Source organism: Schistocerca serialis, chromosome 4 (assembly GCF_023864345.2).
Source record: "Schistocerca serialis cubense isolate TAMUIC-IGC-003099 chromosome 4, iqSchSeri2.2, whole genome shotgun sequence".
In the NCBI taxonomy this organism is placed as follows: domain Eukaryota; kingdom Metazoa; phylum Arthropoda; class Insecta; order Orthoptera; family Acrididae; genus Schistocerca; species Schistocerca serialis.
This window is the reverse complement of record NC_064641.1, coordinates 227312914-227340183: the sequence shown is the minus strand read 5'-3', so window position 1 is coordinate 227340183 and position 27270 is coordinate 227312914. Positions and strand designations below refer to the sequence as shown.

General features: G+C 38.2%; 1 protein-coding gene across 1 annotated transcript in view; it reads left to right on the top strand.

Moving 5' to 3' along the window:
- LOC126473380 (TNF receptor-associated factor 6) overlaps positions 1-27270 on the top strand; it is an 84703-nt gene that overhangs the window by 9459 nt on the left and 47974 nt on the right. The window contains exons 2-3 of the mRNA XM_050100389.1: positions 3058-3099; positions 26400-26530. Of these exons, the coding sequence (XP_049956346.1) occupies positions 3058-3099; positions 26400-26530 (173 nt within the window). The remainder of the gene's footprint in view (positions 1-3057; positions 3100-26399; positions 26531-27270) is intronic.

Genomic DNA, 27270 nt, shown 5'->3' with positions numbered 1-27270 from the left:
TACTACTTTAAGTGTCTCATTTCCTAATCTAATTCCCTCAGGATCACCCGATTTAATTTGACTACGTTCCATTATCCTCGTTTTGCTTTTGTTGATGTTCATCTTATATCCTCCTTTCAAGACACTGTCCATTCCATTCAACTGCTCTTCCAAGTCCTTTGCTGTCTCTGACAGAATTACAATGTCATCGGCGAACCTCAAAGTTTTTACTTCTTCTCCATGAATTTTAATACCTACTCCGAATTTTTCTTTTATTTCCTTTACTGCTTGCTCAATATACAGATTGAATAACATCGGGGAGAGGCTACAACCATGTCTCACTCCTTTCCCAACCACTGCTTCCCTTTCATGCCCCTCGACTCTTATAACTGCCATCTGGTTTCTGTCCAAATTGTAAATAGCCTTTCGCTCCCTGTATTTTACCCCTGCCACCTTCAGAATTTGAAAGAGAGTATTCCAGTTAACATTGTCAAAAGCTTTCTCTAAGTCTACAAATGCTAGAAACGTAGGTTTGCCTTTTCTTAATCTTTCTTCTAAGATAAGTCGTAAGGTTAGTATTGCCTCACGTGTTCCAACATTTTTACGGAATCCAAACTGATCTTCGCCGAGGTCGGCTTCTACCAGTTTTTCCATTCGTCTGTAAAGAATTCGCGTTAGTATTTTGCAGCTGTGACTTATTAAACTGATATTTCAGTAATTTTCACATCTGTCAACACCTGCTTTCTTTGGGATTGGAATTATTATATTCTTCTTGAAGTCTGAGGGTATTTCGCCTGTCTCATACATCTTGCTCACCAGATGGTAGAGTTTTGTCATGACTGGCTCTCCCAAGGCCATCAGTAGTTCTAATGGAATGTTGTCTACTCCCGGGGCTTTGTTTCGACTCAAATCTTTCAGTGCACTTTCAAACTCTTCACGCAGTATCTTATCTCCCATTTCGTCTTCATCTACATCCTCTTCCATTTCCATAATATTGTCCTCAAGTACATCGCCCTTGTATAAACCCTCTATATACTCGTTCCACCTTTCTGCCTTCCCTTCTTTGCTTAGAACTGGGTTGCTATCTGAGCTCTTGATATTCATACAAGTGGTTCTCTTCTCTCCAAAGGTCTCTTTAATTTTCCTGTAGGCAGTATCTATCTTACCCCTAGTGAGACAAGCCTCTACATCCTTACATTTGTCCTCTAGCCATCCCTGCTTAGCCATTTTGCACTTCCTGTCGATCTCATTTTTGAGACGTTTGTATTGCTTTTTGCCTGCTTCATTTACTCCATTTTTATATTTTCTCCTTTCATCAATTAAATTCAATATTTCTTCTGTTACCCAAGGATTTCTATTAGCCCTCGTCTTTTTACCTACTTGATCGTCTGCTGCCTTCACTACTTCATCCCTCAGAGCTACCCATTCTTCTTCTACTGTATTTCCTTCCCCATTCCTGTCGATTGTTCCCTTATGCTCTCCCTGAAACTCTCCACAACCTCTGGTTCTTTCAGTTTATCCAGGTCCCATCTCCTTAAATTCCCACCTTTTTGCAGTTTCTTCAGTTTCAATCTGCAGTTCATAACCAATAAAGATTGTGGTCTGAATCCACATCTGCCCCTGGAAATGTCTTACAATTTAAAACCTGGTTCCTAAATCTCTGTCTTACCATTATATAATCTATCTGATACCTTTTAGTATCTCCAGGATTCTTCCAGGTATACAACCTTCTTTTATGATTCTTGAACCAGGTGTTAGCTATGATTAAGTTATGCTCTGTGCAAAATTGTGCAAGGCGGCTTCCTCTTTCATTTCTTCCCCCCAATCCATATTCACCTACTATGTTTCCTTCTCTCGCTTTTCCTACTGACGAATTCCAGTCACCCATGACTATTAAATTTTCGTCTCCCTTCACTACCTAACTAATTTCTTTTATCTCATCATACATTTCATCTATTTCTTCATCATCTGCAGAGCTAGTTGGCATATAAACTTGTACTACTGTAGTCATGGGCTTTGTGTCTATCTTGGCCACAATAATGCGTTCACTATGCTGTTTGTAGTAGCTAACCCGGACTCCTATTTTTTTATTTATTATGAAACCTACTCCTGCATTACCCCTATTTGATTTTGTATTTATAACCCTGTAATCACCTGACCAAAAGTCTTGTTCCTCCTGCCACCGAACTTCACTAATTCCCACTATATCTGACTTTAACCTATCCATTTCCCTTTTTAAATTTTCTAACCTACCTGCCCATTAAGGGATCTGACATTCCACGCTCCGATCCGTAGAACGCCAGTTTTCTTTCTCCTGATAACGACGTCCTCTTGAGTAGTCCCTGCCCGGAGATCCGAATGGGGGACTATTTTACCTCCGGAATATTTTACCCAAGAGGACGTCATCATCATTTAATCATACAGTAAAGCTGCATGTCCTCGGGAAAAATTACGGCTGTAGTTTCCCCTTGCTTTCAGCCGTTCACAGTGCCAGAACAGCAAGGCCGTTTTGGTTAATGTACAAGGCCAGATCAGGCAGTCATCCAGACTGTTGCCGCTGCAACCATTGAAAAGGCTGCTACCCCTCTTCAGGAACCACATGTTTGTCTGGCCTCTCAACAGATACGCCTCCGTTGTGGTTGCACCTACGGTACGGCCATCTGTATCGCCGAGGCACGCAAGCCTCCCCACCAACGGCAAGGTCCATGGTTCATGGGGGGTTGTTAGCCTTACGGAGTCATAAAGTACCTGTCCTTACGTGCTTACTACTCTTTCATTCTTTCATGCCACATCTAAAATGCCTGTTTTCACCCTCAGATGCCCAGTGTATTACTCAGTACTTAGATTTGGAAAGGTTATCTATCATAGTTATCTATCATATTAGCAAATACATAGCTGTCATCAAATGCATAGCTGTCATCACAGCTACCATTGTCACCTGTGTATAATATTCTCTGCGATTATGTTCCTGACTTCCATTTGCTGCTTGTATGTGTGTTTTTTCATTGAGAGCTATTTAGTGTAGTGTGCACAATACACACATGCCAGTATCTAACCAAATTATTTGTAATTTTACAGATGACTCACAACAGAGGAAGTTGTGCTCAAGAAAGTGAAATTGTGAGTATACCCCAGCTATGAAAGTCTGTATAATCTTTTATGCAACATTTCATAGTGTAGAATTATCACAGTGAATAGATAATTCACACACAAGAAAAAAACCAGATGCAAAGGTCATGTGTTCCACAAGAAAAAATAACTATTGTTGTAGGCTCATGGTATATTAAAAAATTGTAACTGTAAGTTTGAACAATACACTCAGTCTGGTTAGCTTTTAGATCATAGACCAAAGATAAGAAACGAAGTCATACAGATAATTAGAAGTATGTTGAAGTGCATACTGTACATCAAGAGGCCTGAGATTCAGAATGCATGTTCAAACCATCGTACTCCTAAAGCAGTGGAACACTCACCCAGATAATCTTATCTCATTATTCAGTTAGTCTTGAATAATAGCATTCATTCTTTTGTAACACATTTTTATATATTACATTATCATCTATGCTGATTTATGGTATTCCTTCAGTGCTATATCTGTTAAATCTGAGCTCAAGAGGATAATCAATAAGGCAAAAATTGATTATTTTAGGACACTCCTCAGATACATTCACTGGAGTGATGTTTACAGTGCTCATGTCACGAATGAAAAATATAACACTTTTGCTGATAAAGTGCTTACCTTATTCGAACACTGTTTTCCCCAACAATTAACCAAGGTTAGAACAAAGTCTACAAAGAAGCCATGGATTACTCAAGGAATAGAGGTATCTTGTAAAACAAAAAGAAACTGTATCTGTCAATCCCAAACAGTTCTGATGTTGATGCTATAGCACGTTACAAGAAATACTGCAAAATATTAAAGACTGTAATACGGACATCAAAGCAAAATTATTACAAGGAAAAGATTAACAAACATTTTATAACTGTTACAGTAAAGATGGGGTTGTCAGGTTCTGTAGATGCTGCTATGGAATACCTCAGGCCAGACATTTCAAGTAACCCTCACTACCCCAGCAGAAGCAATGTCCATCATAAAATCTTTAAAATCAAAAACCACTGTTTGAGAAGGGAGATAAAGAAATAGCATCAAATTTTTGTCCAGTTTCACTTTCGCCAGCATTCTCAAAATTTTTAGAAAAGATAATGTACAATCAGCTTTATAACCATCTTATTACAAATAACATACTGTCAAAGTTTCAATTCGGATTTCTAAAGGATTCTCATAATGAGAATGCTATCTACACTTACAGTGACAATGTATTTAATTCATTAGACAAAAAATTGCAGCAACTGGTATATTTTGTGATCTGTCAAAGGCATTTGACTGTGTAAATCACAATATTCTTTTAAGTAAATTAGAATATCATGTTGTAACAGAAAATGCTGCAAAATGGTTCAATCATATACCTCTGGCAGGAAACAAATGGTGTTATTAGGAAAGAGACATGTATTAAGCTATCAGGCATCATCCAACTGGGAACTAATGACATGTGGGGTCCCACAAGGTTCCATCTTAGGCCCCTTACCTTTTCTTGTGTATATCAACGACCTTTCATCAGTAACATTACCAGATGCCAAGATTGTTTTGTTTGTCAATGATACAAACATTGCAATACATAGCAAATCAAGTGTAGTCTTAGAAAGATAGGCTAATAAAATATTTGTGGACATTAATCACTGGTTCCTAACCAATTCTTTGTCACTGAACTTTGAAAAACACACTACATGCAGTTCATAACTTGTAAGTGGTGTTCCACGAGTATATGCCTAACATATGATGACAAGCATATAGAAGGACAGCATTAAATTCTTGGGATTACAGCTTGGTAATAAATTCAACTGGGAGGAGCACACCACAGAACTTCTGAAGCATCTCTATTTGCAATGTGAATTGTGTCAGACATAGGGGATACAAAAGTGAAAAACCTGGCATACTATGTTAACTTTCACTCTGTAATGTCATATGGGATTATTTTTTGGGGTAATTCATCAAGCCAAGCTAAAGTTTTTTGGGTACAAAAATGTGCAATAAAAGTTATATGTGGTGTGAACTCAAGAACATCCTGCAGAAGCCTGTTTGGGGAACTAGGGATACTAACCACTGCTTCCCAATATATTTATTCCTTAATGAAATTTGTCATTAAAATGTATCAATTTTTCAAACCAATAGCTCAATTCATGGAATCAGTTCTAGAAATAAGAATAATCTCCACAAGGCTTTAAAGTCACTTACTCTTGTACAAAAAGGTGTGAACTATTCAGGAACACTCAGTTTCAATAGCTTGCCAGCAACCATAGAAAGCTTAACAACCTATGAAATTCAGTTTAAGAGAGGCCTAAAGGATTTATTGTTGGCCAACTCCTTCTACTCCATTGATGAATTTCTCAGTTGTACCAATTTGTGTGTGTGTGTGTGTGTGTGTGTGTGTGTGTGTGTGTGTGTGTGTGTGAAGTACAATCTAACTTCTGCACCATTTCAGTGCAGTAATGTGTTAATTGTAAATAAGTATTGTAGTAGTTCTATTATATTTTTACTACCTTATAAATAATAACACATTTTTTTAATTTTAAATTCAGCGCATTAATGTTATCTTAGTAAATGAGTGTTTGTAAAATGATTCTTTCATACCTGTATAGTGTTCATTAAAAAAAATGTCTATCATTCCACTTGGGACCTGCAGAAGGTACATTAGCCTATTTGTTTCAGTTGTAAATATTTGTCATGTTTTATTGTTTCTCTGACATGTTCTACATCCTGGACAGCCTGGACGGATCAATTGGAATGAAAGTAAATCTAATCTAATCATAGCTAGTACATATAGAATAATGTGCTTTCGCACAATGTTTGTTATAAGAGAAGAAAGGAAGAAGTAAAAGATGGGTCAGAAATATACAGAGAGATCTACAGTACATAAAGAGGCTTGCTGAGATGGGCATACTCTAGGACAGACGCAATGAAGCCACTCACACAAAAGATGGGCTGAATTCAAACATGGTTCAGTATCTTTGCACTTATAAGTTAGCCTGAAAACTAGGGAGCTGGCTTATTATCTATAATTCCATTCCCTGTTCTCTTGCAGTATTATATATTGGGACACTGGAGCTAAAGTAATTGAAGGGTTTATTCAACAGAAGCAACCAATAAGAATAGTGTGTGCAGGAGATAATCGAAAACTTTGCCAGTGGCTCTTCAAAGGTCCATAACTCCAGTAATAACAGAAAAATTATTTAGAAGGAGGGACAGCATTGGTCGTATTTTTTTGTTTTATTTACCGCAAAATCGATTTTCGGGACCGAAAATCGATTTTGCGGTAAATAAAACAAAAAAATACGACCAATGCTGTCTCTCCTTCTAAGTATATCCAATATCTGGTCGTGGTGCACAGGACTCTCCATGGAGTCACCAATCAAGAAAAATTATTTCCTTGTTGAGGTTGCCTCTTTGTCCATTGTCAAATTTGGAGCTCTGTTTAAGTTCAGCTAAGATTCCTCTGAGATAAAACACAAAATTGTGAATTCCTGTAATATCAGTAGAAATTTAAAACATACTCTGGTAGCCACATCTACAAATTCTATTGTGGAAATTGAGAAACTGAAGATACCTGTCAGCTGTTTGACAAATGGTAAACATACCTCTTTTCTTATGTCATACATTTAACTATTGTTCTACAATAAATAGTTGTGTACTAGTGCCAGCCGGAGTGGCCGAGCGGTTCTAGGCGCTACAGTCTGGAAACACGCGACCGCTACGGTCGCAGGTTCGAATCCTGCCTCGGGCATGGATGTGTGTGATGTCCTTAGGTTAGTTAGGTTCAAGTAGTTCTAAGTTCTAGGGGACTGACAACCTCAGAAGTTAAGTCCCATAGTGCTCAGAGCCATTTGATTTGTGTACTTGCGTAGATGTCAAGTTAGCAATAGAAGAAAAACAGCAGCTGCATCTTTTTCCAAAATAGGTATGGCAAGCAACATGTTTTAACGAAGTACTAGCTTTTCTGTTACTTTTACTACATTGAAAGTAGTTTGAGGAGCACAATTTGTTGTAGTTATTTAATGATAATGCACAGCCTGACAAAAAAGTGAGGCCCTGAATGTTAGCAGGAAACAAAATGAAACTTCACAAGTTGAAGGAGTATGTGTTGTTGTTTCAGTGATCATAAAATCAGGTCAGCCATATAGTTGCAACAAGATTTTAATTTAACTTGGTTTCGACACCAACTGTGAGTGTCTTCATCAGAAAATCCAAACAATTAATTGTAGTAACAGATGAACAGATTTAAGAGCAAAATCCTCTCATCATATAAAATACTTCATAAGAAGATAATATTTAAACCACATAAAATTTCAGACATTGGAATTGAAATAAAGCTAATAATTGTCATTAAAATTATGGCTGTATGGCATAGCACCCATATACAGGGTGTACATAAAGTCAGGGAACACTTTCAATTATTTATTGCACAAGAACTAAACATTGTACAGATATCATACATATTGCATTTTGAAACATTCAGTATGCGAACCATGAGTGACCTGGCAGACATCAATACAGTAATCGAATTCTCACCATACCCGTTCCAGCATGGCATCGTTGACTCGTTTCCCGTATTCCCTCCCGGAGCTCTGCTACATTACGTGGTAGAGGCAATACATACACCAGATCTTTGATGTGTCCCCACAGAAAAAAGTCACACGGAGTGAGATCTAGTGATTGGGGAGGCCATTTCATGAAACAGCTGTCCCCTTCTGTAGCACGGCCGATCCATCGATGCGGCAGCTCCATGTTCAGGTACCCACGAACTTCTTGATGAAAATGAGGTGGAGCCCCATCCTGCTGAAAGATGAATGGAGAGTCCGCATTTGAGGCATCAGCCATTGCTGCAACGTGTCCAAGGAGGAATATCCAGTGACAGTGCTCTCGGCGAAGAAGAATGGCCCGTACAGTTTTCAATGTGGCAAGGCACAAAAGACATTTACCTTTCCTTGTTGGCGGCTTCTTACCGTACTTAGTTTTAAGCATCTGTTGAACAGCTGTAGCACACTTGTTTTTTTCGAACTCCAACACGCAGAAAGCTTGCTCCGCACCTGAACTCATCACGTTTCTGTTTTAGCGCTGACTATCGGCAAATTATCAAACTACACTATGGCGGTATACATGAAAAAAAAAAACTTTCAGGGATTGTCTTCAAAATGACATATGTATGATATCTGTACAATGTTTGGTCCTTGTGCAATAAATAATTGAAAGTGTTCTCAGACTTAATGTACATCCTGTATATCTCTAAGGGCTGCTAGGACAAACAGTCAGTGGAGGTGGCATTAGACTAAGAGGCTCACAGGCCAAATTTGGCAGTGTAGGAACTGTTGTCAGTATGATAGTGCACCCTCTCTACCCTGGATGCATGCACTGATTCGGTTGAGAAGTATATCAGAAAGCCATTGTATCCTCTCCCAAGGCCAACTGGCCCACAACTGCTGTTGACATCTGAGCTGGTTCTTTACGTGTTCTATCAAGAACAGGTCTGTGGATCTTGCTAATCATGGGAATACCTTGCCACCGTGCAGACAGTTCATAGAGACACGTGTCATGTGTGGACGAGCATTGTCTTTTCGAAAAAGGGCACAGTGATTCTTTTGCATGAAAGGTAATGCATGGGGATGCAGAATGTCATGATTTACTGTTGTGCCATCAGAGTTCCCGTAGTCGCCATGACCTGAATTCATACCTGATTGCCCCCTGCACCATGGGGCCATGAGTAACACCACTGTGCTTCTCTGAAACATTGAAAGAACGTTACCTGTCACCATCATACTTGCCAGTAATTGTCATGCAGGGTAGTGCAGAACCATGATTCATCACGGAATACAATTTGATGCCATTCATCAGCAATGCACACTTCTCGGTCGTGGCACCACTACAGACACAGCTGTTTGTGTACAACAGCCTGCTTGTAGGGTGGTAATTCCATAGCTCAGCTGCTGCTACTCTGTGATGAGTGGTGCAAGATGACAAAGAATGTTGTAGTGGGTCCATTACTAGCTCTCAGATAGCAGACACAGACACGAGGGGATTATGATGTGCATAGCTCACAGTGCTCATTGAGATGTACTCGACCAGAACCTTGACAGTGAGTTTGTCTTCCCTCATGTTTCCCTGCAGTCCGACATCAGGGCACTATCACACCCAAATGCCCCATAAACATGGATATTGCACAATTCAGCCAGCTGGCCAAATGCAGATCCGCAATGAAGCTTCAAACTCTGCCTCTCATGAGTGTGTCACATCTCTGTATCCTTCAGTGATCACTCAGCATCTGAAACTATTTACGACCTTTATATAATCTAGAAGGCCTGATGAAAACACTAGATGTGAACAACACTGCTTCACTCTGGTGGCCATTACATGCCTGTCTGTGGTGTGTATGTGTACATAGTTATATTGACGTCTGATCGTGTCTTTTGAGTGCTTCATTTTTTGTCGGGCAGTGTAATTAATGCCATGCTAACAACTGCTTAAATTTGTTCATTCGTACTGTACTTTGAGTCATTTCGCATCTCAACAGGCTCTCTTTTATATGGGATCAGTGCATAATGAATGACTCAATGAATGAATGAAAGGATCTCATTTTGAAACAACACAGCATGAATATTCCATTCAGTATGCCCCCCCCCCCCCTCACACACACACACACACACACACACACACACACACACACACACACACACCTCCCTCCCTCCCTCCCTCCCCCTCTCCCTTGTCCCCTATGTTGTACAACAACATTCCAAAAAATATATTGACATTTTTTGACGTTTTAAGAATGTGACAGTGAAAAGTTGATCCATACTACCCCTTAATAGTCTATGAAATATATTGATATATGCTTTTAAAAGTAAAAGTTACAATCTACTTAATTTTCAGAACTAAAAGGTTAAATCAAACAATGGAAAATCCAGGATGGAATGTAACAATACCAGAGAAGGAAAGTTGCTACTCACCATATAGCAGAGGTGCTGAGTCGCTATAGGCATAACAAAAAGATTCACATAATTAAAGCTTTCTGCCATTAAGGCCTTTATCAGCAGTAGACACGCGCGCACACACACACACACACACACACACACACACACACACACACACACACACACACACACACACACACAGTCTCAGAGAGCTGAAACTACACTGCGAGCAGCGGCACCAGTTCATGATTGGACTGGTGACTTGGTGGGGGTAAAGAGGAGGCTGGGGCAGGGAGGGGGAGGGATGGTATGGTTGCAGTTTAGATGAAGGGCAGGAGAGAATGGGTGCAGAGGCCGGGGGGTGGGGGGGGGGGGGTGGAGTGTAAGTAGCGTAAAGGAGAGAAATAAAAAGAAGAAATTAAAAGACTGGGTGTGGCGATGAAATGACGGCTGTGTAGTGCTGGAATGGGAACAGGGAGGGGGCTGGATGGGTGAGGACAGTAACTAGCAAAGGTTGAGGCCAGGAGGGTTACAGGAATGTAGGATGTATTGCAGGGAAAGTTCCCACCTTCACAGTTCAGAAAAGTTTGTGTTGCCGGGAAGGATCCATATGGCACAGGCTGTGAAGCAGTCATTGACATGTGGGATATGTTTGGCGGTGTGGCCATTCATGCGGACAGACAGCTTGTTGGTTGTCATGCCTACATAGAATGCAGCACAGTGGTTACAACTTAGCTTGTAAGTCACATGACTGGTTTCGCAGGTAGCCCTGCCTTTGATAGGATAGGTGGTGTTAGTGACCGAACTGCAGTAGGTGGTGGTAGGAGGATGTGTGGGACAGGTCTTGCATCTAGGTTTATTACAGGGGTATGAGCCATGAGGTAAGGGATTGGGAGCAGGGGTTGTGTAAGGATGGACGAGTATATTGTGTAGGTTCAGTGGATGGCGGAATACCACAGTAGGAGGGGTGGGAAAGATAGTGGGCAGGACATTTCTCATTTCAAGGCACAATGAGAGGTAATCGAGAGAGAGGCGGAGAATGTAATTCAGTTGCTCCACTCCCGGATGGTACTGAGTTACGAGGGGAATGCTCCTCTAAGGCTGGACTGTGGGACTTTGGGAGGTGGTGGGAGACTGGAAACATAGGGCACAGGAGATTTGTTTTTGTACAAGGATGGGAGGATAATTATGGTCAGTGAAGGCTTCAGTGAGACCCTCGGTATATTTTGAAACCACCCGTGGTCTTCACATCTGCAGTGACGAGTAGTCCCTCTCAAAATATACTGAGGGTCTCACTGAAGCCTTCATTGACCAAAATTATCCTCCCAACCTTGTACAAAAACAAATCTCCCGTGCCTGATAATTCCAGTCTCCCGCTACCTCCCAAAGTCCCCCAGTCTGGCCACAGGGCCACAGAGGAGCATTCCCCTCGTAACTCAGTACCATCCGGGACTGGAGCAACTGAAATACATTCTCCGCCTCTCTCTCGATTACCTCTCATCGTACCTTGAAGTGAGAAATGTCCTGCCCACTATCCTTCCCTCCCCTCCTACCATGGTATTCTGCCATCCACCGAACCTACACAATATACTTATCCATTCTTACACAACCCCTTCTCCCAATCCCTTACCTCATGGCTCATACCCCTGTTATAGACCTAAATGCAAGACCTGTCCCATACATCCTCCCACCACCACCTACTCCAGTCCAGTCACTAACATCACTTACTCCATCAAAGGCAGGGGTACCTGTGAAAGCAGTCATGTGGTTTACAAGCTAAGTTGCAACCACTGTGCTGCATTCTATGTAGGCATGACAACCAACAAGCTGTCTGTCCGCATGAACGGCCACTGACAAACTGTGGCCAAAAAACAAGTGGACCACCCTGTTGCTGAACACGCTGCCAAACATGATACCCCTCATCTCAATGACTGCTTCACAGCGTGTGCCATATGGATCCTTCCCAGCAACACCATCTTTTCTGAATTGTGCAGGTGGGAACTTTCCCTGCAATACATCCTACATTCCCGTAACCCTCCTGGCCTCAACCTTCATTAGTCACTGTCCTCACCCTTCCAGCCCCCTCCCTGTTCCCGTTCCAACACTACACACCCATGATTTGACTACCACACCCAGTCTTTTAATTTCTTTTTGTTTCTTCTTTTTATTTCTCTCCTTTCCCCTACTTACGCTTTCCGCACCTTCTCTCCTGCCCTCCGTTAAACTGCAACATTTCACTGTCTGCCGGTCCCACCATACTATCCCTCCCCCTGCCCGCCCCAGCCTCCTCCTTACCCCCACCCAGTGGCCACTCCCATCATGCACTGGTGCTACTGCTCGCAGTGTGGTTTCAGCTCTCTGAGACTGCAGACGCGTGTGCAAGTTGCGTTTGCGTGCATGTGTGTGTGTGTGTGTGTGTGTGTGTGTGTGTGTGTGTGTGTGTGTGTGTTTACTGCTGAAAAAGGCCTTAATGGTCAAAAGCTTTAATTGTGTGAATCTTTTTGTTGTGCCTATCGTGACTCAGCATCTCCGCTATATGGTGAGAACTAACGGTTCTTTCATCAGGGTACCCATCTGTGGTAAGATAGGTCTTTCTCATCCTGTGGTTAAGTAACCTGCCCTCCTTTTCCCCCTAACCCCACCTGCCCATTTCTCCTCCTCAATGAAAGAACTGTTAGTTCCAAAAGTTAGGTAGTGTGTAACTTTTAAGTTTATACTTATCTGTTGATATTACTGCACATTTTGCGTGTTGAGGATAAGTACTGGCCAGAAATTCCATATTATAATGTATTAGTTTTCTTGGTTAAATTTTCCCTTGATACAATTGATACATGCTTCTTCTATTCCTTGCCTTCCACCAGTTGCCCAAATGCAAGCTATTTCTTTATTTTAACTCCATGCTAGAAAAATATCATTTTTACTGTGGAGTAAAGAACACCAGTGTTAACATCTGTTGTCTGTTATTATCTTCATTATGTGTCTTACACTTCTTAACTGAATTCTTATCTTGTCATAAAAATTGTAGTCATCAAACTGATCTTCATTTGGGTGCAGTTCGTTTTTGATGTTAACATCTTCTTAATTTTTTTCCAATAATACAGGTTTATTGCTATTTCCCTCAATCACTCCAGACAAATGCCAATATGGTTCCTTGGAAAGAGCATGTCCAACTTCCTTCCCAATCATTAAAACATTCTAAGCTTGTGCTCCATCTCTAGTGACTTCGATAGCGACTGGATTATAAACCTAATCTTTCTTCCTTCACTAAGTAGGTATTTTTGTTGTAAGTGTCCATTTAAATAACTCATTTGTTTGTTGTGTTTGGAACCATCTGAATGGAAAACATTGTAATGAAGCTGATTTAGTTGTTGAATTTAGCTTAAACATAATGTGTTTATATTTTGAGCAGTAAATGAATATTATATGTAAAATGATGGCTTCGGTGCAAGCTGTATAAGTGTGAAACATCCATTTACTGTTACAGCTCGCTATGCTGATGACAGACTAGTCCTGAAAGAAAATGTAACACTGCTACAGACACTATTTGAAGAAATTAATAGTCAGCAATGATTTTGGCTTAAGAATGAATTTTAGTAGAACCAGATACATGATTGTTACCAAAACCCCAAAGATCTCATCAGGTATTACTATTAACAGTGTACATATTGGAAGAGTAGCAAACTATAAATATCTCAGTACTTGGATCAAGGGTAAATTCAATCATACCTAGGAAATCAGTAGCAGAATTGATTGGATTGGATTAGATTTACTTTCATTCCAATTGATCCGTATTGAGGAGGTCCTCCAGGATGTAGAACATGTCAGAAAACAATAATACATGACAAATATTTACAACTAAAACAAACCAGCTAATGTACCTTCCACAGGTCCCAAGAGGAATGATAGTCATTTTTTTATATTAACACTATATGAAAGGATTTTTTTACAACACTCATGTACTAAGATCACATTAATGCACTGAAATTAAAATAAAAACATTGTTTTCTTATTTATAAGGTTATAAACATATAATAGAACTGCTACAATACTTATTTACAATGAACGCATTACTGCACTGAAATGGTACAGAAGTTAAATTGTACTACACACACACACACACACACACACACACACACACACACACACACACACACACACACACACACACACACACAATCAGTTGCTTCTACTGAGAAATTCATCAATGGAGTAGAAGGAGTTGGCCACCAATAAATCCTTTAGGCTTCTCTTAAACTGAATTTCATTGGTTGTTAAGCTTTCTATCGCTGCTGGTAAGTTATGGAAAATGTGTGTTCCTGAATAATGCATACGTTTTTGTATAAGAGTAAGTGACTTTAAAGCCTTGTGGAGATTATTCTTATTTCTAACACTGATTTCATGAGCCGAGCTGTTGGTTTGAAAAAGTGATATATTTTTAATGACAAATTTCATTAAGGAATAAATATATTGGGAAGCAATTGTTAGTATCCCTAGTTCCCTGAACAAGCCACTGCAGAATGTTCTTGAGTTCACACCACATATAACTTTTATTGCACGTTTTTGTGCCCAAAAAACTTTAGCTTGGCTTGATGAATTACCCCAAAAAATAATCCCATATGACATTACAGAGTGAAAGTTAACATAGTATGCCAGGTTTTTCACTTTTGTATCCCCTATGTCTGACACAATTCACATTGCAAATAGAGATTTGTTTAGATGCTTCAGAAGTTCTGTGGTGTGCTCCTCCCAGTTGAATTTATTACCAAGCTGTAATCCCAAGAATTTAATGCTGTCCTTCTATATGCTTGTCATCATATGTTAGGCATATACTCGTGGAACACCCCTTACAAGTTATGAACTGCATGTAGTGTATTCAGTGACAAAGAATTCGTTAGGAACCAGTGATTAATGTCCACAAATATTTTATTAGCCTATCTTTCTAAGACTACACTTGATTTGCCATGTATTGCAATGTTTGTATCATTGACAAACAAAACAATCTTGGCATCTGGTAATGTTACTGATGAAAGGTCATTGATATACACAAGAAAAGGTAAGGGGCCTAAGATGGAACCTTGTGGGACCCCACATGTAATTAGTTCCCAGTTGGATGATGCCTGATAGCTTAATACATGTCTCTTTCCTAATAACACCATTTGTTTCCTGCCAGAGGTATATGATTGAACCATTTTGCAGCATTTTCTGTTACAACATGATATTCTAATTTACTTAAAAGAATATTGTGATTTACACAGTCAAATGCCTTTGACAGATCACAAAATATACCAGTTGCTGCAATTTTTTGTCTAATGAATTAAGTACATTGTCACTGTAAGTGTAGATAGCATTCTCATTATGAGAACCCTTTAGAAATCCGAATTGAAACTTTGACAGTATGTTATTTGTGATAAGATGGTTATAAAGCTGATTGTACATTATCTTTTCTAAAAATTTTGAGAATGCTGGCGAAAGTGAAACTGGACAGAAATTTGATGCTATTTCTTTATCTCCCTTCTTAAACAGTGGCTTTACACAGCATATTTTAACAATTCAGGAAATACTCCACTGATAAAGAACTGGTAACACAGACAGCTTAATATGTTACTTAACTCAGAATCACATTCTTTAATTAACTTTGTTGATATTTCATCATACCCACTATAGTTCAATTCTTTTATCTTGGCGGCTCGCGCATGCCCGCCCAGACGCGGGAGATTGGTGCGTTGCCAGTTGCACATGACGCACGCGCCAATAGAAGCAGCGCCATAGTATAGCATAGTTCGCAAGCTTACATGTAGGGGGGAGCGCGCAGTTCATGAAGTAAAGCCACCATGGCCGCATTAACCCTTTCGCTGCTACGAAGACGTGCTCCCTGCATTCCGCGCTGTGTGCGATTTTGTCACTCCACTGCTCGCCTGTGCAGACATATCGTGTTCCGACTGCTTTGACGCTCTTTATCAATCGATTCCACAAAAACTATTTGGCCCAAAAATTTGATTTTTACACATCTTCTTGACTGATACCTTCCCCCCATAAATGACTTAATTTTGTTTTGATGTTCAACGCAGTTATTATGCAGCATTAAATATAGTAAACCATTGCACGAAATTTTGAAGAGTTTGCAGAGGTAAAAGTCCATAGAGTATACTTTCCGTATGGTCGATTTTAGTTGCCACAATGTTGAGAATGAAATGTGGACAAGATACCTAAATTTCATATAAAATTTACTGTAAAATAATATCTCATTTAAGTACCACATAGGTGTCGTATGTAATATTGAGAAATATTCCGTCTTTCGCGACTGGAACAAAAGTTTTATTTACACTGAGCACGTTTGGCTTTATTTTAAAGCACTTCAATCAATCAATAGGAAGTAGACAAAATACATTAAACAAAACTGTGGACTTACAAAAACATTAGAACTTGAATATACCGTCTATCAGTGAAGTGCTCTGAGCTATATCAAATATAATTTTTGTGTGTGGCACACACAAACATCATTTATTTGCTAAAATACTGATCTGCCAACACAAACGTTGAATATTGTGTTACCGCAGCACAAAACTACGAAAGGTGACTTGGCAATGGAGGAGACAAAATACTGTCCACTGAAGATGCTTCAAAAGAGAGAAACGCGTCTGGTCTAAATAAGTCCCTTATTACAGTTGCAGAAGAGGAATATATTTCAGTACCATGGGTAAAACTGCGACTGTGGAACAAAAACAAGAAAGAGAACATGAGTGCCATTGTGTATGTGCCATACCTTTCCTTGATTGAAGTGCTTTAAAATAAAGCCAAACGCGTCCGGTGTAAATAATACTTTTATTACAGTCACGAAAGACGGAATATTTCTCAATATTACATACGACACCTATGTCGTACTTAAATTAAATGAGATATTGTTATACAGTAAATTTTATATGAAATTTAGGTATCTTGTCCACATTTCATTCTCAACATTGTGGCAACTAAAATCGACCATACGGAAAGTATACGCTATGGACTTCTACCTCTGCAAACTCTTCGAAATTTCGTGCAATGGTTTACTACATTTAATGCTGCATAATAACTGCGTTGAACATCGAAACAAAATTAAGTCATTTATGGGGGGAAGGTATCAGTCAAGAAGACGTGTAAAAATCAAATTTTTGGGCCAAATAGTTTTTGTCAAATTGAATGATCAGTGTGTCAAAGCAGTGGGAACACCATGTGTCTGCACAGGCGAGCAGTGCAGTGATGACAAAATCGCGCACACCGTGGAATGCGGGGAGCACGTGTCTGCAGCAGCGAAAGGGTTAATGAAGAGACACAGCACTAGAAATTTCAAAAAATTGCATTCAAACGAATATAATTCGTGAAGTAAAGCACTTCGATATTGTTTTTAAATAATGAAAATATTAAGCACCGCACAAGGTTTGAACTCATAACCTTTCACGTAGCAGCCCAAAACCTTCACCATTACGCTAACGCACCTCGTCTGACTACACAACGCCACGAGGATAAAAGACATCACGCAAAATACTTACAAACACTGTTGGTATGACTATGAATTACTCACGCTTCGTCGAAGTACAATAGGAAATAAACAATTACCGCTGTTCTTTATTGCGAAAAGGCGGTTCGTGAGAGTGATACAAACACCTTTCCTTGCTATCGCCTGAATTAGGAGTCTTATTGCTTGTTTGGTTTAATTAATTAATAGAATATGAAGCAATTGGTATAAAGAATGCATTTTCCAAACTTTCTATAAAAGAATGTCTGCTATCAAGACATTGCTTTTGTTCTATTACTTTATTTATGACTGAACGTTTCTAAAACTGAAGACACTCGTCCATGCTCTGCACTGCAGTTGAGATGTGGCAACGTCGTTCTCTGTTCATTGGCTGACTGTGTTTTGTGACATCAGATGCGCAGAACGAACCTAAACTCAGCCGCCAACATAAATGACGCGCACTTTAGATGTTTTTGATTTTAAAGATTTTATGATGAACATTACTTCTGCTGGGCTAGTGAGGGTCAAATTCATATTATGGAAGTTGTTGAGGTATCCCATGGTGGCATCTAGAGAACCTGACAACTCTAACCAATTTTAACTTAGTCAGTATGAAACGTCAGCTATCTTTATTGCATCAAAATATTCAAGGACAGAGAAATAAAATTAATGAATGAATTATCTGCATAGACGAATTAGAGTCCTCAAACCCAGCTGACATATAATCTGTCTCTCTGAACATCATGTCACCACTGGCATAGAACTTTTAAGTGTTACAGGACTTAGATTAGCATTTCACTTTTGTAGAGCAGAAATGGAGAAAGGAGGAGTTGCCTCATTCATCAGGAACTGTCATAAATTTAAGAACATAGACATTCAAAAATTTTGCCTAGAACAGTGTATGAAAGCATGTGCAACAGAAGTAAAATTTCATTAAAAAATTCTTTCATAATATTAAGTGTATATCGAGCACCTACAGGTAACTTTAATCTGTTCACAAGCCACCTTGAAGCTGTACTGGCCTATTTAACAACCAAAAACAAAGAAATAGTGGTTGCTGGTGACTTCAGTGTAGATTTTCTTAAAGATTCTCCCAATAAGAACTTATTTGAGTTAGTAACACTATCATTCAACTTAATTCCCACTGTAAAGAAGTCACAGATCACTCAGGGAATAAAGGTATCTTGTGAAACAAAAAGAAAACTGTATCTGTCAATCCGAAACAGTTCTGATGTTGATGCTATAGCACATTACAAGAAATACTGCAAAATATTAAAGACTGTAATACGAACATCAAAGAAAATATATTACAAGGAAAAGATAGTCATATCAGATAACAAAATAAAGACAATATGGAATATAGTGAAGGAGGAGACCAGTAAAACTAGAAACGAAGAGGGACAAATAGCATGAAGAGTAAATGATACATTGGTGACGTATGTGTAGAGTGTTGCAGTATTTATAACAAGCTTTTGAACCAGCTATCACTGCATTTGTTTGAAAGATGAGATTGTATCTTATCAACTGTAATTTAAACTTACAACTAAGACTTCAAATGGTTAAATGTAATGTAATCTCAGTACTCTTGTGTGCAATGGAGACATGGACACTTATAAGACAACAGTGAGGAAAATTAAGGCATTCGAAAGTAGCTATATGGACAAGTGTTAATTAAAAATATCCTGGACACAAAGTATTATCAGTGAAGAAGTTCTAATGTGAATCAAGAAGAATAAGGAATTGAGTATACAATGAAAACCAAAAAACTAGAATAATTTGGCTCTATGATTAGAGGAGAAGGGTACAGTGTCCTGAAACTTGTAATGGATGGAAAAGTTGTAGGAAAAAGATCTGTTGGATGGAGACAACATTGTGGGTAGAGAATCTGAGAGAGTGGTTCAGATGTACTTCCCCACATCTGTTTTGATCCGGAAAGTCAAGAAAAAGATTAGCCCTCATGATGACAAATCTCACCAGAGAGACATGGCACCTCAAGAGCAAGAAGAAAAAGAAAAAGAAGAAGAAGAAGAAGAAAAAGATGCTGCAGAGAGAACTTATTAGATAAAGTTTTGGTAAGAGTCCCAAGTCTGCGAATGTACTGTAAGTTTGAAGATCAGATCACTTTCAAAACTGCATGGACAGTGTTTCAAATACTCACTGTCATGTTGTCTTGTGGATGATGAAAGACATCCTCTTCAAAGTTGAGAGTATGGTACATTGAGACATAGAGCTAGTTGTTACAATTCTACTCCATAAAAAACCTTTTTTCTCCATTTTTTACATTTTATGTGCAGTGCAAAATACATGATTTCTTATTTAATGAGAGATTATCAAAACTTTATTATTCTCTGTGTACTTTCTTAAGGGGCTCCGGAACGCCCTATACTTGCAGTGTTAAAATAACGCTTATAAATTACATCTTTCCTCACAAAGTATTTGAGGTAGGAAGTTGAACTTTTTACAGATTATTTATTGGAATATGGGCTACAACTTAACACAGGGATTTTACAAAATTTTAGTTCAGTTATTAAAGATGATTTTTTTTTTTTTTTCAATTGTAATGAAAATTCACAACATTTTTTTTGCAACTTTTTATTTATATATTCAAAAATATACAGTTTTTTGGAAAAAGGCTGTGTTAAATTATGCAGAAGGTACTGTGTAACATTTACTGAAAGTTTGAAACAAATATGTTTGGAAGATCCTTAGAAAACATGTAATTAGTATGAGAAAATAAAAGTTTTCGGAATCGAGCGACAAAGATTGGATTAACTTTTTAGTGCATTCCAGGTCCATAGGATGGATTATCTTCATCCTCTGCAAACTCCTCCTCCAGCTTCCTCTTGTTCCTCCTCCTGTTTACTCTTGCTTGTATTTCTAGACTCTTTACAGCCCTGTCTGCAGCCCGAAGGCGTTCCTTGTCTAAAGCAAGCATCGCTCGTACCATGTTAGAACCTATCTTCATTCCCATATTTCTAAATACCTTGCACCTTACAATGTTGCCATCATTGAAAGTCGCAACAGCATCATACACACCAAAGTGGAGTGTTTCTATTCCAACAAATACAGTCTTGGGGATTCTCGACCATATAACACTATTTACACTTTCATTGGGGTTTTAAGTTTTTCCGTGAATACACTTTTTCAACAGTTCAGGTGCTGCTAAGTCTCTGAAAATAGGTTTTATCACCTCCATTATTGCATGAGGCAGACTATGCTTATGAGTGTACACTTCACCAGTTAGCAATCCTTTGTTATATTTACACCAACTGTCTTCTTCTTTGGGACACAAGCTATGTTGGGGATTTTCATCGGTTGAAGAAGTATGAAAAAAAAGAGCCCAAACGGCCTTCTTCATTTCGTCGACACTTTGTGTATTTTGCCTAATAGCCATTCCATAATAGTTCTGTATTTTGTCAATTACACTGTCAGTTAACCTTCCCTTCCCATCCAACTCTTTACCATCACTGAGTTTTTGTTTTTTGTACGAAGCTTTCAGTCGCCGAAGTCTTGTTCCCATTCGCTTCTGTACGTCTCCAATACACTCAAATTTCTGCACTACAACATCATCACCATAGGGCTTCAGTCCTTGAACATGTTTGAAACTTTTAGAATCACCGTCACCAAGGTAATTAACATATCGCACTTTATCACACGCCTCAGAACGCTGGAATATACTGGCAACACCAGCCACTTCCATTCCTCCACTACTGCCACTATAGTTAGCTTTGCAATTATGTTCATGTGTACCTTTATATTTTTGTGGACATCTACAATACTTTGATATTACTGCTACATCTAAAACTTTCCCTGTATACATACTGGTGGCAGATACTACACCATGAAGAGATGTGTGTCCCCGTTTATGCCAGGTACCATCGAACGCTGCAGTCAAATCTCTGTTACCATTATTTTCCATTACTGCCTCTTCCACAGCATTCTTCATAGATTCTATACAGACATCTTCTACTTTAGACCCTATTAATTTATTATAGGTCGTAAACTTGGTTGGGGGGTTTGGAAGATTCATGATGCCACAGAAAATTGCACCTGCAGTAGCACCCTTACCAACTGAACGCAAGGAATAAACAAATCTAATGTTGCGTTCGTAGATTTTGCTACCATTTTCTTCAGTTGCAGTTACTGCAACACTGTTCCAAAAGGTGGTCATGTATGAACACTTATCACATTTCAGTTGTATTTCACTAGCAAGTCCTACGTGCTTTATTATGGAGAGTTCCAGACCAACTTCACTACAATGAATACATCTTACACAGTTTGAAAAAATTCCTTTGAGAACCGACATATCAAATATTTCATTCACATCCGATTCGCCCATAAAACATTCATAGTTTTCACTCATTGAACCAAGCTTCTTCTGTGAAGTATTTTCTTTCCCACTTTGACTGCTATGGGCAGGTGTACTTGAGAGGTTAGGCTCACTCACTTGGTTATCATCTTTATTGTTTACAGTAATAACACATACCTTTGGTTTTCCAACATTTCTCCTTTTCTTAAAAGCCTTCAGAGGATTTCTAATAACTTTACTTTTACTCATTATTATACTTCAACAAAACAGAGACTCAAGAAACAGAATTAATTACGAATATTTTCGAGATAACGACAGAGTAAATAAACATGAAACAATCGACAATCACACCAGCGATATATATTGAACCATCACAGGTTAGCCACAACACATACTTTATCTCACATCACTAAAATGTACCTGATGAACACGGACGTTAATAATAACACCATTTGACAGCAGTTTAACAGCGCCACAGTGGGTCATGCCCATGTAGAACACATTTCAAAAAAAATTTAAAAATAGTTGTAGTCTTCGGAATTGAATAAATTATATATCTATTAAAAGGTAATAGTCTGCAGATTCAGAAAACGCAAAAAAGTAAAAATTGAACTTTTCATGATTTTGAGCCTTTCTGGAGCCCCTTAATTACTGATAAAAATAATATAATTAATTCATCTTTAAAGAATTATTAGTGATCATCTACATATCCAAACCATGTGGAGGTGAAATTTTCAGTGAGCAAATTGTTGTTTGTTTCTGAATTGAGGTAGTCAATTTGATAGACCTTATTCTCCTCTTCTCAATGAACATCTTACTTTTTCCAAAAACTTCGCATTTCAAAAGTTTTTCATATTCAGTATGTTTGTATTCCAGAACATTCCAATCTTAGCTTGTGATTATTTCCCTGTACCATAGTTCTGTAGCCATGATTTTTCTGAACCCAAAAAAATTTGCTTTCATAAAAAAAGATCTTACTAGTTTGTTAATTATTCAGTTTGAAAAATTTCAGCTTCTCCAAACTTTTTAGCATTCTTGGGAAATTTCCTTTTACATAGAAATCATCTTCATAAAATAGTACCTCTAACTTTGTCATTGTCTAGTTAACCAGCTCATAGTTCAACTAAATTATCAGTTTAATAAGTCGTGGTTGCAAAATACAAACATATATTATTTACAGAAGAATGGATAAACCAACCTCAGGGAAGATCAGTTTTGATTCTGGAGAAATGTAGGAACACATGAGGCAGTACTGACCCTACAAGTTATCTGAGAAAGCTGGATACGGAAAGGCGAACCCACATTTATAGCTTTTGTAGATTTGGAGAAGGCTTTTGACAGTGTGAAGTGGAATATACTCCTTAAAATTCCAGAAAAGAGCTGGGATAAAATACAAGAATAAAAATGTTATGTACAACTTATACAGAGACCAGAAGGTAATTATAAGAGCCAAGGGGCATGAAAGGGAAGCAGGATTTGGGAATGGAGTTGGCAGGATTGTAGCCTATACCCGATGTTGTTCATGTTATACATTAAAAGATACCAAAGAAAAATGTGGAGAAGGAATGCTCAGGAAAAAGAAATAAAAACTTCGAAGTTTGCCGTCAAAGACAGGAAAGGTCATAAGTCTTGGAAGAACAGTTGAACAGAATGGACACTGTCTTGAAAGGACAGTACAAGATGAACATAACAAAAGCAAAATAAAGCTAATGGAATGTAGTCAAATTAAATCAGCCAATGTAGAAAGAGTTAGCTTAAGAAACAAGACACTAAAAGTAGTAGGTGAGTTTTGTTATAAGTGCAGTAAAATTACTGATAATTTCCAAAGTAGAGAGAATATAAAATGTAGACTGACAATGGTAAGAAAAGTGTTTTTGAAGAAGAGGAATTTGTTAACATCGAATTTAGATTTATGTGTTAGGAAATCTTTTCTGAAAGTATTTGTCTGTAGTGCAGTCTTGTACAGAAGTGAAATGCAGATGATAAGCAGTTCAGAAAAGAAGAGAATAGAAACTTTTGAACTGTGGTGCCACAGAAGAATGCTGAAGGTTAGATGGGTAGATCACGTAACTAGTGAGAAGGCGAAATTTTTTGGTAACATTTGTGGGAAACAGCAATCCTTTAAGCTGTATAAAATTAGTGAAAAAACATTGTAGATCACAAGGGTTATTTTATTTAAAATCACTGGTTTTGGCATAGTCTTGGGCCCTTTTCAGAATAGCACCATCAGCTGAAGTTTCAGCGACTGAGGTCTACTGATTGATCTGGACATCATCTACTTCAGCTAATGGTGCTATTCTGAACATATCCTAAGACTAGGCTGAAACCAGTCATTTTAAATAAAATAGCCCTCACAATGTAGACTATTTTTCATTAATTTCAGTGAGAAGGTACTGAATAGAACTGAGGAGAAAAGAAATTTGTGCTTGACTTAGAGAAGAGATCGGTTGATGGGACAGCTTCTGAGACATCAAAGGCTCAGCAATTTAGTATTGAAGGGAAGTGTGGGAAGTAAAATTGTGGAGTGAGACCAAGAGACGAGTATGATATACAGGTTCAAAAGGATGTATGTTGCAGTAATTATTTGGAGGTAAAGAGACTTGCACAGGATAGAGCAGCATGGAGAGCTGCCTGAAATCGGTCTCTAGGCTGAAGACCAGAGCAACAACAGTTAAACTGATAAGCTTCTTTGCCAGTTGTATCTTTTAATGTTTCTGATATCTATGTTGATGTTCAACATGTAATAACAAATTTTGATTTTTAATGTTATATGCTTCTAAAGCAGACCTGTTGTACAAAGATCCAGTCAGTCAGTGGTTAGATATCAAGAAGTCAACATGTATTCAGTTTGAAAGAGTCTGTAGTGAGAATCCAAATTGCACAGGTACTATGTATAAGTGAGTTATTGCCCTCGGAAACAACTTACATATCATGTAGCCATTTGTGTCAGTTAGTCTCTGCTGAGAAATCAAATTACCAGCATCTTTTCATCGCTATTAGTTAGTCTGCGCAAAGCTATCAGAATGTAATTGTCGATGTGACTCATTTAGATTACTATGCCAATCAATGTCCATATTAAAAAGTGAAAGTGTGCCATGACTATGTAACCAAGAAAACATTATGTTGTTTGTCATTCAGAACTCGATAATTAAAGTGTACAGTAATTATATTGCCATTCTTTCAGAACAATCTTAATTTAGTAGAAGTACTGACTTGTGATAAATTAAATGTCTAAATTCATGAATACAAACTGGTCATGGCAGTATTACTTGTCAATAATTAATTTCTACAATGTTGTGTTTGTTGTTTAATGAGTAGTCACCAAATCAATGATCTGAGGAAGGCGTAAACAAAGGAAAGCTACGAGACTTCTGAGATCAAATCCAGGTCATTAATGCTTCAGGCACCCATGGAGAACCACTGTCAGCTCTCATAGTAGCTAACATACCAGTTTCTCACAGCCATTGTTGTAATCGGATCAATATGATATGTGATGTCATAATTATAACAGAAACTGAAGACTCAGTATCTGTGCCAAACATTTTTTTATATCCAAATGGCACATTTCCGGACATGGCTTCCTTATATGGGTCAACTGAAGACTGGGATGCAACCATTGGCTGTGACCAGTGACGTCATAGTGTATTCATAGATATTAATATTTTTATTTTTTAACCATAGATAATAAATTGGTTATGTTCTCTAGTGAGGCGTCATCATTGTAAATTGGAATAAATGAATGTGTTTTCAAAAGACAGGGCTAGACATTGCGAACAATTTTTGTCACTCACATTAATTTAAATCATTTGTTCATTTCAATTCATTCAGTACTTATTTCCATTCTTAGAGAGTTTGAGATATTTTGGAAGAATTGTTTTTCATGCGGGACAATTTTTGCTTTTTTTTTTGTATGGACTTACCTATGAATATGGAAGACTTGAAGCAGGATTTGTCAGCTGAAGTATGGGATACAAATTTTATGGATGTCTCACTCTTTTCACCTTTGCTATTACTAGTATCAGCTGAAGAACAGGATGCTAGTAGTAACAGAGACAAAAAAGCACCTGTAAAATTTGTATCCCATACAACAGTTGACCTACACAGGTCAACTGAAAAATAGGATACTTGTGCTAGCGAAGGCAAAAAAGTCAACACATGTTAAATTTGTATCCCATACTGCAGTTAATCTATATAGATTAACTCAATTTGTCAACTGAGGTATTACATACTAACATTATTTCTGTGCCTTTTTTTCCTCTCTTTTTTGCACTAGCATCCCATTCTTCAGTTGAGTTATGTAGGTCAGTTGCAGAATAGGATACTAGGACTCAAGGAAGTGAGATACTTAACATTATGTTCACCATCTGTTTCCTCTGTTGTATCCCATTCTCCAGTAATCCCCCTTATCCATACTTCTCTCTTATCCATACTTTTCTCTACAACCTCCAGAAGCTTGTAACAGAAATTGTGAAACACACTGTACATTCACCGCTATATTTATAGAAAAAATTGACATTTACTGCAAAGGCTAAGGAAGTAAAGTCTTGAATTTTTTGTGCTGGAATAATGGCTGCTTAATACATCATCAGTTTAATGTTGCAGCCATGTTTCAATGGACAGCCACATCTTGAAGCCAGATTTGAGTGTCCAATCTGTCTTCAGTGCATGAGAAATCCCATCTTGACAGCATGTGGGCATCGATTTTGCAGTGACTGCATTACAGACTGGCTGAGGTTTGTAATTATTAATACTTTGAATCAGAACTGCATTTATTTTTTAAATGGTTTAATTTTGTGTTCTTTTCATTCTGTAGTATTTCCTTTGGGAAATTTAACAAACACTGTATCATTTTACCCCCACAAATTCTTTCAATCCATTCCCTGTGGCATCATCATAGGAAATTCTGTGGCCTTCGTTGCCACATTGTTGACGTAATAGATCATGGAGATGTCATAGCTGTTTCAGGAAGAAAAATTATTACAGTGCAAGTAATTTCTAGGCACCATAAATTCTGCTGCAAAGTCATAATTCAAGAGGAAATGCTCAGTAACAAGTTTCTGGCTGCCACTAGGACATCAAAGACAGAGGGATCTCTGATGAGCTGCATTTTTTTTTTAACCATAAAAGCATAGATTTGTGTGTTATACTAGAAATTGATTGCTACCTTTAGCACACTGTGAAAGTTGGGTGTATCTATCCAAACAAAAAGTGAACACATTTTCAGACAGATCAAGTAATTACCTATATTGGCTTGCACATATGGAGAACATGGTCACTCAGCAGAGGAAGAGACCATAAAAGAAATTTCCAACTGTTCCCCGAATGTCTCCTAGTGGTGCAACATGACTCGTGCATTGACTCATTCATGTGTTCATTCATTGTATTCTGGAGACCCATTAAGAAGGAGAATTTTAAGGGGTGAGACTTTTCCACATAATGAGCTTTTACAAGCATTTCTTGACATGAAAAAATG